Here is an 11409-nt window from a genome sequence, read left to right on the forward strand (position 1 = left end):
ATCTTAAGATGTATATATAGTATATCTTAAGATGTATACTATAGAATATGACTTATATACTATGTATATATAGTATACTGTATGTATATATATATATATATATATATCTTAAGATGTATATATAGTATATAAATCGAATATAGCTTATATTCGATTTATATATATATATATATATATATATATATATATATATATATATATATATATATACTATAGTATATCGAATATACTATGTATATATAGTATAGTGTGTATATAACTATATAACTATATATATATATATATCTTAAAATGTATATATACACTATAATATACTATAATATATATACATAGTTTATAAGTCATATTCGATAGTATACATCTTAAGATATACTATATATACATCTTACTATATATATATATATATATATATAGCTTATATATCTTAAGATGTATATATATCTTAAGATGTATATATATATTAAGATCTACCATACTATACTATATATATATAGTATATCTTAAGATGTATATATAGTATATTTTAAGATGTATACTATGTATATATAATATAGTTATAAATCGAATATACCTTATATATCTTTATTACTATTTTTTTCTCTAACTTCTATAAAAAAAAATTAAAAATAGAAAATTTCTGTTGGGCCCGTTTAGGCCCGGAACCGGATCGGGACCGGCCCACTAAATCCCGGGCCCGTTAGTTCGTGGTCCCGGTCCCGAGCCGGTTCCAGCAATAAGCCCGCGAGGCCCAGGACCATTTAGGACCGGACTGCATTGGACCGGCCCACTTACGACCGGGCCCGCGAGGCTCACTTAGGACCGGGTCCGATCCAGTTGCCACCCCTAGGCAAAGCAAATCAAATTAAACATAATCGGATTGTTTAATCGATTTGATTTGACTTTTCAGTTTGGTGTACTTTTTCGATTCGATTCGATTCAACATCCCTGGAACATGAAATTAGGAAATGTTAGTGCATCCCTTGGTTTATTTATAAATCAGAAGTATTCGTTATTAATGTACGCCAAGTTGCTGTCATCTTTAAACAAAGGTGATACGATACAGGTTTGCATTAAGCTTCCAAAAGGCTAGCCAACTGTTTATATTAATATACTTTTTGTATGCGTATGACAGTATGCGAAACAAATGCTCTACTGGATTAGATAATGTGATTTGTGTATAAATCAATCTACCAAATCAAATAATACTTTTATGAATGTCTATTTTTCTATAAATTATGAAGAAGAAAAAACACATAAAGTCAACTCTTAAATTGGTCCAGAAAAAATTATTTCCACTTTTAATTTTACGAACGATTTATTATCCTCCATCTTTATTTAAAGATTAACTAATACCACTTCAAAACATATATAACACATTTTCCACTTGTATTTTCAATTTTTTTTCACCTTTGTCATCACTGCGTCCAACTTCCAACCTTCTCTCCTCCTCTTAGGCAGTGACAGACCTGAAGCTGCCGAGAAGAGTTCCCTAAATACTTTAACTAAAATTTCAATTTATGTGTAATAGTTCGAATTTCGAGAGTCAAATTTTTAAATTTTTATTGTGATTCGAAAGTACTATAAAATAAAATAAGTAACAATTCAATATATTTAAAAGGCATATAAAAAAAATTACGGTAAAAAAAAAATTCATTTGACTTTCAAAATACAAACATCACTATATAAATTAAAATGGAGAAAGTAACAATCTGATACGAGACGATAAAAAGTTGATCATTGACCCCTCAAATAAACTCCATAAACTAGAAATTAAAGCTCTAGAGTACCAGTAGATAAAATTTTCACCAATAGGCCGCACTAACTATTACACCAAACTCTACAAAAATTCAAACACCAAAAATCAAGACATGTAGACTTTAGAAACTAACCATTTAGCAAATCAAATAATTAAGAGCCCCGGTAGATACAATATTATTCTCTAAATAGATATTTTAGGGTTTTGGGTTTAGAACAATGGTAAAATTATCTTTGTGTGGCCTATAGTCACGGATTCGAGCAGTGGAAGCAGCCACTAATGCTTACATTAGGGTATGTTGCCTACATTATATCCCTAAGGGTGCGGTCATTTCCCTGACCTTGCGTGAATGCGAAATGTTGTGTGCACCAGACTACCTTTATTTAGATATTTTATACTAATAATTCATGTGTACTTGTCTTTTCCTCTAGTACAGTATTACTATATTGTTTTTTTTTTTCTTTCTATAGACTGCTTTGAACTTCGACGTTTGACCTTTTGGTGGGCATCACGAGCTCATCTACCTCATAACCTGATGATCTTAGTGATATAAAACGATGCATCCAAATATTTAGACAGTATACTTTCATTAATCTGATACTAGAATATTAACGTTTGAGTGTTCTCAGTAATTTGTTTCTATAAGGTTTTAGTCTGTTTAAATAAATATAAAAACCAATGGCAGCTTGTGTAATTGGTGGCACTGGTTTTATGGCATCTTTGCTTGTCAAGCTTTTGCTTGAGAAAGGCTACACTGTTAATACAACAGTCCGAGACTACGGTTAGTTTTTAGATTTAACTTATAAACACTAACAGCGTAAAAAAATATTTACTCTAACAATATATTTATCTTGTTCTAACAGGTTGTCAGCTTTATTTTTCAGAAAACTAGTTTAACTTATGATCGGAGTTACCTATAATTATTTTTCCAATGATCCAGTAGACTAAATATTCTTTAATACTACTGTCTAATTTCTTATAGGAAATCAAAAGAAGATCTCTCACCTCTTAGCATTACATAGTTTGGGCAAATTGAGAATTTTCCAAGCTGACTTAACTGATGAAACAAGCTTTGATGCCCCTATTGCTGGCTGTGACATTGTCTTCCTTGTTGCAACACCAATTAATTTTGCTTCTCAAGATCCAGAGGTATAGAATTATACCAAGTAGTCTTAAGCTTTCAATAACATGTAATCGTCATGAGTAGATTGAGGGTTTGCTTTAGTTTCGAACTATGTATACATATAAAAATAACATTCCAAATGTATGCACATAATAAGATCGCGCTCATTCTAAACTTATATACTCTAAAATGTTGATTTGCCTATGCTAATAGTCATTCCCTTTTTATTTTTGGGTAGAATGATATGATCAAACCAGCAATACAAGGAGTTCTCAATGTTCTAAAAGCCTGTGCTAAATCAAACACAGTGAAGCGTGTGGTTTTGACCTCATCTGCTGCAGCTGTGACAATCAACCACCTTAATAGCACAGGCCTCGTCATGGACGAGTCTAATTGGACCGATGTCGAGTTTTTGACTTCCACAAAGCCACCAACTTGGGTAATTTCTCAATATTATTATTATTAATATCATGTGATTAACTGATAAACTAACTTATATGAAAGTTATAACATGAATTGTGTAACCACTTCATTTAAGAGGTTAAATTGTTACTCAAGTATGTCCTGAACATGCAACCTTACGTGCAAGCCTGATTCTTTTTGTTACTGGTCAAGCACATGGACTATTCACTATGCTACCATATTGAATTGTGTGGCGACCACATCAAAAAGTTAAACTGTCAGGGAAGAAGCACTACTGAAGGTCATTAATGTGTTAGATTAACTTCTTCAGTTGGAGCACTCTGGTAAGCTTGATCCTCGGGTTAAGGTAGCTGCCCGGGAATGAATCAAAGACCTAAGGACGGTTCCAATACTGAGTGTACACTTTTATGTACTTAATTATGTCCTTTTAACACTATGGGTTACCGAAGAAACGAACGAAAGATGATTAGAAGTTCTTTTTCTACTATGCAGGGGTACCCTGTCTCTAAAACATTAGCTGAAAAAGAAGCTTGGAAATTTGCAGAGGAGAACAATATTAAACTAATCACTGTAATTCCATCTCTCATGGTTGGCCCGTACCTTACTCCAGAAACTCCAAGCAGTGTTAATCTTGCCATGTCTTTAATCACAGGTCTCAATAAAATATAATACACACACACACACATGTAACTAATGTTCATTCTGAATTGAATTTTCTTAGTAAAATTGTAAATGAATATAGCTCAGAGAATCTGACCTTAAATTTGCAATTTTTGACAGGGAATGAATTCCTTACAAGAAACTTGAAGGGTATGCAGATGTTATCAGGTTCAATATCTATTACACATGTGGAAGATGTTTGTCGCGCCCATATTTTTGTTGCTGAGAAAGAATCTGCTTCTGGACGATATGTTTGCTCTGCCATCAACACCAGTGTTCCGGAGCTAGCAAATTTCTTGAAGAAAAGATATCCAACTTCGAATGTTCCTACAGAGTAAGTAATGCTACAAAATATTAAGCAACAATTGTTCCCACTTGGGATGATATATAAGTAACTCTTCAAGAACAAATCCAAATGTTTCCTTGTAAAATTATGCTTCCTGTTCACTTTTTTGTTAGAATTGCCACTAACAGAGTATAGGTGCATCAAAGATCAGGGTGCAGAGATAACGACATGCAACTATTTAGCAAACCATAGGAGTAAAAGAGCAGGATTTAGATATGTTTAGGTCGTATTAATGGAAGAAAATAGAAAAGGAAGACCGAGTGGGAGCAAAGAAACTAGCAAACTGATCAATAAATAGATATAAATAGGTGCAAATTCTGACATCACCACAGAAAACTTGATTCTTTCGCTCCTTGCTGACGACATTTTTCCTTTTTACTCTATTCCATCTTATATTCATAGACTGCATTATCTTTATGGTTTACAACTTTAAATACTGACATATATCTGATTGATCAATCAATTGCAGTTTCGGGGACTTCCCCTCCAAGGCCAAGCTGATCATCTCGTCAGAAAAACTCATCAAAGAGGGATTCAATTTTAAGTATGAGATTGAAGAGATTTATGACCAGTGTCTTGCTTGTTTTAAAGATAAAGGGTTACTAAAGAACTGAAGAAACAAGATTGCATGTAATACTTAATGAAGGAATATTTTATAAATAAAACAACTCTAGTTGATGTTCTATCATCCCAAACAATCATTCAAGAATGGCACACCTAATCTTCAACGAATTTTCAGGGACTACACATGATTTATTATATAACAGGAAACTAATTTTTGAAATGTTCTCTTCTTTTGGTCCGTTTCAAATGTCCATTTAGTACTAATTCTTTGAAAAGAATATGAAAACATAATAGTTGAAATAACGTTTATTAAGATTGATAAAAAAATCTTAAACTCCGGCTCAGTTTATTCTTGTGGCTTTAGTTCTTTGAGGAGTTCTATCATTCAGCTTATCATATTTGGTGCTCTGATTTTAATTTTTGTGGTGTAGAATCCTTCAATTTTCGAAAACCAAGTTAATTGATAAATGAATAAGAACCCTTTGCAACTTAACAGAGGAGGTGATCTTGTATAGAGTATAGATTATTGCATTTTGATGTCCACAAGTCTGCATTTGTCTGATAAAATAGAGCCTTAGTTGATATTTGAATTGACCCTAAATTGCCTCATTAATCTGGTACATGATGGCAAAATCCTAAATGGCAATAAAATCACTTGTAAAATATGATATTGAAAGATTTAATTCAAACCTAATATAAAAAGATTTAATTCCAATTCAAAATGTGCATACAGCTTTCAAGTTAAGGAGGAACTATTTAGCACCTATTTTATATTTTGAAATTCCATTGGCAGAGTAAACCAGATCCAGTTCATCAGAACTTCCCCAGGGAGCAATAGATTCGGTTCAAGAGCAAAACCACCAAATCATTTTGATACTGACACTTTTTTCATAACCGAGTAATCTCAAGGGTCAGTGTCGCACAGTTCAGAACCCGGTGAACAACGGGCTCACATTCTTTATCCTTTTCCACTTAAACACTAGGCTTCTATCAGGGACAGGATTTGAACCCATGACGTGCACCTACCACATATCACATGTTGGGCTCCTACCACTAGACTAAAGTCTGGGAACATTTTGATACTGACACAGTGACACTAATCAAATTAGGATTAACTAATCAGAAACAGAAGCAACATATTTCCTGCTAATGACTATCTGAGTGCACTCATATTCAGGTACAGTTATTCTTGCACTTTCTTGTTGGAAACCGACTACCTTTATTTGTTGTTTAGTATCATATTATACTTAAAGAATAACATAGTGAACAGCGCTTCCTAGTGCATAGTTCCAGGAAGAGTTTATATATTGACAACTTCTTCCCTGTATCCTTAGATAAGTTTTGAGGCCTTGACATGACTCTTGCACATAATATAGCAAACCTGCACCTTAATTTCATGACACCTTTATTAGTTATTACTCCCTCCGTTCCAATTTATGTGAACCTGTTTAACTGGGCACATAGTTTAAGAAAAAATGAAAGACTTTTGGAATTTGTGGTCCTAAACAGGTCAAAAAGGGGCCCAGAGTATTTGTGTGGTTTTAAAAGCTTCTTATTAAGGGTAGAATTGTAAGTTTAAGCAAAATTGTTTCCAAATTAAAAAAGGGGTCATTCTTTTTGGAACGGACCAAAAAGGAAATAGGTTCACATAAACTGGAACGGAGGGAGTAATATTCATCCCAAAAACAAAACCATTATATCTTGTTAAGCAGTTAACAGTAAGTAGGCTACGAAATGTTCCACTAACTAAAGAGTATTCTTCTTCAAGTATTTGAAATGGCACAAGAGGCAAAGAGATTAGATCTTTGGTGAGGCTAAACTTGAAATAGCTGATAGCATGTTAAAGGAAATTGAAAGGAAAAATCAAAAAGATGCAAATACCCAGTGTTTTGGAGAGCGAGGAGGCCTCGCTTCACCGAAGCGAGAAGCGAAGTGCGCGCTTTTTTCATGTGAAGCACAATATAACACATAAATAAATAAATAAAATAGGCATAGATAAATGACCAAGAACTCAATAAAAATAACATATTAAGCAAATGTTTCAATTCTTAAATCAAGAAATAAATAATAGATTTGGAAAAAACAGCAGAAATTTGGAAAAAACAGAGCACAAGCATAAATTAGAAAACAGGAGAAATGCATCTATATTGTGCCATAGTCATTTATCTTGCTATTGGAGGAAGGTTATAGAAACTTATTGCTCTAAATGTTATCGCATCTGATCAGTGAGTCAATGCAACTCCGAAGAAGCTCACACTTGGAACAATGAGGTGCAATGCAATCCAAGTGATATCTGTTGCTTCTACAAATCTGACATTAAAAGATGACACATTGACAAAAAGGAGAAAAAATAGCCTTTTGTTGTCTGAGAACAGTTACTTTGCAACAACTTTTCTACTATTCATTTGATTTATATCTTCTTATTTTTTCTATTATCCATGATGACATTTTCTCCTTCTTGTGGGTCCTCTTTTCTGCTACTCATACGTCTCTTCTTCTCGGTTACAGATTCTTTTTCTCATTTTCTAGTATGCTCTTCATTGTGCATTCTATTCCCTAAATTATGATTTATAGGCTGAATCTTTTGGAAAATGAAGAATGACTTTCGCAATAGCTGATTGTTGAGATATGACTCTTTTTTTGAGAAGGTTGTTGAGATATGACTCTTGAAGAAAGGCTTATAATTAGCACAATTGAAAAAGCTATTAAATATGATACTGGATGCTGTAACTCAGTTTTTTTATTGTTGATTCAGTGTACTTGTTGAAATACGTTTTAATGAGAATTAATTGAATATAATGCAAACTATGATATTAGCATGTAGCAACACTATCAGAATTTCTCTAGCAATTACGAAAGGCGTGTCCAGAATGGAGTACAAAAAGCTACTAAAGAGTAAGCTACTAATTTCTTAACTGAGAAGATATACAACCAAGATATCTATACAAAAGCCTAAAAGGTACTAGGGAGGGTCATTTTTAGCTGGAAGCCTTCTACCATTAAACCACCATGAAGTGAAGCCATTAAGTCTGGAAAACTCGTGCATAAAAGGCCGATCAAATTATAAATTCATTTGACATCCAAAACAACAATATATCTCATAACTAACAGATATGAAACAACCATCAAATCAAGTTCTTACACGAGGTTAACGTACCAAAATCAGCATCTAAAATGCTAAGCAGCCAGCTGCTGGTCCCTTAGTCATCTGAAGGGAGTTTGAGCTTATAAAGATGGTAGTCATTTGACTTGCCCAAACGCACAACCTCCTTAGCTTCCCAAATCCTTGACGATTTCACCATTCCATCGACCACTCCTTGCAACAACTCCGCATCAACATGACACTTGTTTTTAAAAACGTCTTTGCACAACTCAAAAGCCCAATCAAAATCACCCTTTTCACAAGCAGCCGTAATGACACTTCCAAATATCACCTTGTTTGGAGAAGATCCACTCTTCACCAATTCTAAGTACCACTTTTTAGCCTCCTCCAAATTACCCTTATCACAATATCCTCTAATCAAAGTGCCATAAGTAAACACATCAGGCTTTAACTCAAAACTTCCCAGATCACCAACAAGCTTGGCCGCCTCCGAGACTTTGCTATTATTAATCAATCCAACCAACTTAGCATTGTAACTTCTAATATCCGGAATAACATTCTTGCTAACCATTAATTTCCACGTTTTTTCGCCAGCATCAAACTTACCAGTACAGTAAAATGCACCTAGTATGGTGTTAAATGTAACCAAATCAGGTTTTAACCCGTTCTTTTCAATCTCATCAATTAAAGCAGCTGCTTTATCCAATGTCCCTTTATCACATAACCCCTTAATCATAATATTATACGTGACCACATCGGGCTTTACCTTCAGTTTTTCAGGCAATTCCTTAAACAAGGTCTCAAGTTCGTCATACTTCTGCGAATTGACACAAGCCCCTAAAAGGGCATTAACGGATTTCAAAGTTTGCTTACAATTCCTCTCTGGCATTTCATCAAACACTTTCTGTGCATGCTCAAACAACCCGCATTTTCCGTACAAACTAACGAGCCTTGCAGCGAAACTCTCTTTGGAAATGTCGAGTCTGTATTGCTTTTGGTGTTCGAGGATTTCTTCGATCCATTTGAACTTTTTGGCTGAGGCTAATCGCTGAACTGTAGACTCGTAAATGCCATTTTTGGTGCGGAAACGGTTGACATCTGAATACTGTTTGAATTTTTCGACGAGTCTTTTGAGGTTGCGCTCTTTGTATAAGTCATCGGAGATGGCTCTGATTGGAGATAATGTGGTTGTAGCAGCAGTGGAGAAAGTACGGCGGATCGATCTCGTAAAAGTGGCCATTTGGGAAATGCAGAAGTAAGGTATTGAGAACAAGACTGGACTGTAGGGTTTATGGTATAGCTAAAAGGGGTTTTATGCAAATGGTTCTTTTTTATTTTGGCAAGTGGGTCTTTAAAAGCAGAATGCAAAAGACCTTTTTTTCTTTTTCTGTTTTTTTTTAGAGAGATCAAAACAACTCGAAATATAAAAAACACTTTTTAACTTATGGTCTAATGAGGAAATTACCTTCTAAAATCATCAACCAACTTGAACGCACTTCTTACGGGTTCGTCCGTCCAGAAACGTAAAATCTACGATTACTTTTCATAAATCTAAGGAGGGTTTGGGAGGGTAGTTTGTACGCAAACCTTACCCCTAATTTGGGTAGAGAGACTGTTTCCGATAAACCCTCAATTCCCTCCCTCCAAGAACACCACACTCACCACTAGACCAACTCACTCTTGTTATATGGGGTAACATACTCTCCGCTAAATACAACCGTCAGTCCATCTATACTAACCAATTTTTTGTACACAATGACCACACACACTAACGCCTCTTACATCTGGAAGAGCATGACAAAGGTAGCTAATCATTGTCGATCAGGCACAAGCTGGAATGTAGCACATGGGAATCGAATAAGTCTTTGGCACGATTACCACACTAGCAACGCAAACTACTTACTTGACAAAGATCCCTAGGAAAAAACACCCATATACTAAGCAAGCCATCTACTGGCATAAACCACAATCGTCTCATTACAAACTTAATATTGATGGGGCATATGACCGGTGGCGGATCTGTACTAATTTAAGGTGCTTTAGCACCCATTGACCTCAACATAAACTGTGTATAATTATATCAAAAATATAAGAAACGGATATAATAGGCTAGCAAGCACCAAAGAACAAAAAAGACTAATCGGTGTTGCAGTGTTGAGCTTGAACTAAGGGTGTGTCTGAAGCTAGAGGCGCGGGTTCGATTCTTACTTGACTTGTGACTAGAAGTCTTTTTTGATAATGATAATATTAACCATCGTTTCTTATTAAAATCCTGGATCCATCACTGCATGTGACCCAGCATCACACCATGGTGGAGCAAGGGGGATTTTTCGTGATGCCTCAGGACATAGGATCTATGGATTTGCGAAACACATACTACGCACTGATGTCCTACAAACTGAACTATTAGCTCTTTACCACGGGCTATCCATTGCAATTAGTCGTCGTATTCAACCTCTAGTGGTTGAAACGGACTCTCAGGTATTACTCCAACTCCTTTAAACGGACTGAAAGTGCATCATCTTGTCCACACGTTTGCAGAGGGCAACAGAGTGGCTGATGCTTTAGCAAAGTTTGGAAAATCAAGACTGGATTCACCAACACAACATCTCATGTTTTTTGAAGACCCTCCCACTTTTACTTTCATGCAATTAGATTTTGATGTACTTGACACTAGCACTATCCGTTAAGTCCACTATCCTGTACTATCTTAGCTTCTTTTATTAATGCAATTCTCCGTTTTAGCAAAAACAAAACCAAAAAAAAAAAAAAAACCCATCTTATACTACTTTTCTCTTTATCAGTTTCAACACTCAAAAATGTTATTCAGCACTTAAAAAATTATCAGCTATTTATAATCAGGTAACTCGGAGGGGCTCTAAAACATGATGTAGATATTATTATGATCATAAGTCATCTCAATGATTAATTATAATATGAAAAGTTTAAATTTAAATTGTTTCTAAATTTAAAAGAATATTCACATAAATTGATCCAGATGGGTACCTCCGAGTCATTTAGCTAGCGTTTGGCCATAAATTTCCAAATTTGCTTTGAAAAATATGATTTGGGTGAAGTTTGGTTTGAAGATGAAAATATGTTTGGACATCAGTATTCAAAACAAATTAATTTTTGGAAAAGACATAAAACAAGACTTATACCCACAAGTTTTAAAAACTATCACAAATACCCAACAGTACCTATCAATAACATTCATTATCATTATCACAAATCATAGTCCTGAACATAAATAAATTTAATACAAAATTATCATTTTGATAATGAACTACATAGTACACTATTAGATAACCGAGAAGACGAAGCAATATTGTTACAAAATAATAAATGGTGAGCTCTTTTATAAAACACAAAAGTTTGGGGTAATTTTTTAAAAAAATTAAAATTATAATAGTAATATTTTGGGCCAAAATCAG

General features: G+C 34.3%; 2 protein-coding genes across 3 annotated transcripts; one reads left to right on the plus strand and one right to left on the minus strand.

Annotated features, from left to right (window-relative positions):
* Positions 1–2332: 2332 nt before the first annotated feature.
* Positions 2333–4991, plus strand: LOC104120432 (anthocyanidin reductase ((2S)-flavan-3-ol-forming)). The gene is made up of 6 exons (XM_009632192.3): positions 2333–2537; positions 2739–2905; positions 3118–3318; positions 3795–3954; positions 4083–4296; positions 4778–4991. Exons 1-6 carry the CDS (start codon positions 2435–2437, stop codon positions 4920–4922), a joined length of 990 nt encoding a protein of 329 aa, XP_009630487.1. The 5' UTR covers positions 2333–2434; the 3' UTR covers positions 4923–4991.
* On the minus strand, positions 3990–9302 carry LOC104120433 (small ribosomal subunit protein mS79 (rPPR3b)-like). Of its 2 annotated transcripts, none has more exons than XM_009632193.4 (2): positions 8030–9301; positions 3990–4289 (listed from the first exon to the last, which is right to left on the minus strand). In XM_009632193.4, the coding sequence occupies exon 1, from the start codon at positions 9213–9215 to the stop codon at positions 8073–8075; it is 1143 nt and encodes a 380-aa protein (XP_009630488.1). In that variant the 5' UTR covers positions 9216–9301; the 3' UTR covers positions 3990–4289; positions 8030–8072. The 2 variants fall into 2 exon arrangements, with proteins under 2 accessions (XP_009630488.1, XP_070041903.1); XM_070185802.1 differs by having other exon boundaries at positions 4168–4306; positions 8030–9302.
* Positions 9303–11409: the final 2107 nt, after the last annotated feature.

The sequence above is a fragment of the Nicotiana tomentosiformis genome, chromosome 9 (assembly GCF_000390325.3).
Source record: "Nicotiana tomentosiformis chromosome 9, ASM39032v3, whole genome shotgun sequence".
In the NCBI taxonomy this organism is placed as follows: domain Eukaryota; kingdom Viridiplantae; phylum Streptophyta; class Magnoliopsida; order Solanales; family Solanaceae; genus Nicotiana; species Nicotiana tomentosiformis.

Bases quoted from the DNA above. Each gene is read 5' to 3' on its own strand.
- LOC104120432 (XM_009632192.3), top strand. From the start codon at position 2,435: ATGGCAGCTTGTGTAATTGGTGGCACTGGTTTTATGGCATCTTTGCTT. The intron at 2,538-2,738 runs GTTAGTTTTTAG...AATTTCTTATAG, and splicing joins TACAACAGTCCGAGACTACG to GAAATCAAAAGAAGATCTCT. The intron at 2,906-3,117 runs GTATAGAATTAT...ATTTTTGGGTAG, and splicing joins TTGCTTCTCAAGATCCAGAG to AATGATATGATCAAACCAGC.
- LOC104120433 (XM_009632193.4), bottom strand. From the start codon at position 9,215: ATGGCCACTTTTACGAGATCGATCCGCCGTACTTTCTCCACTGCTGCT.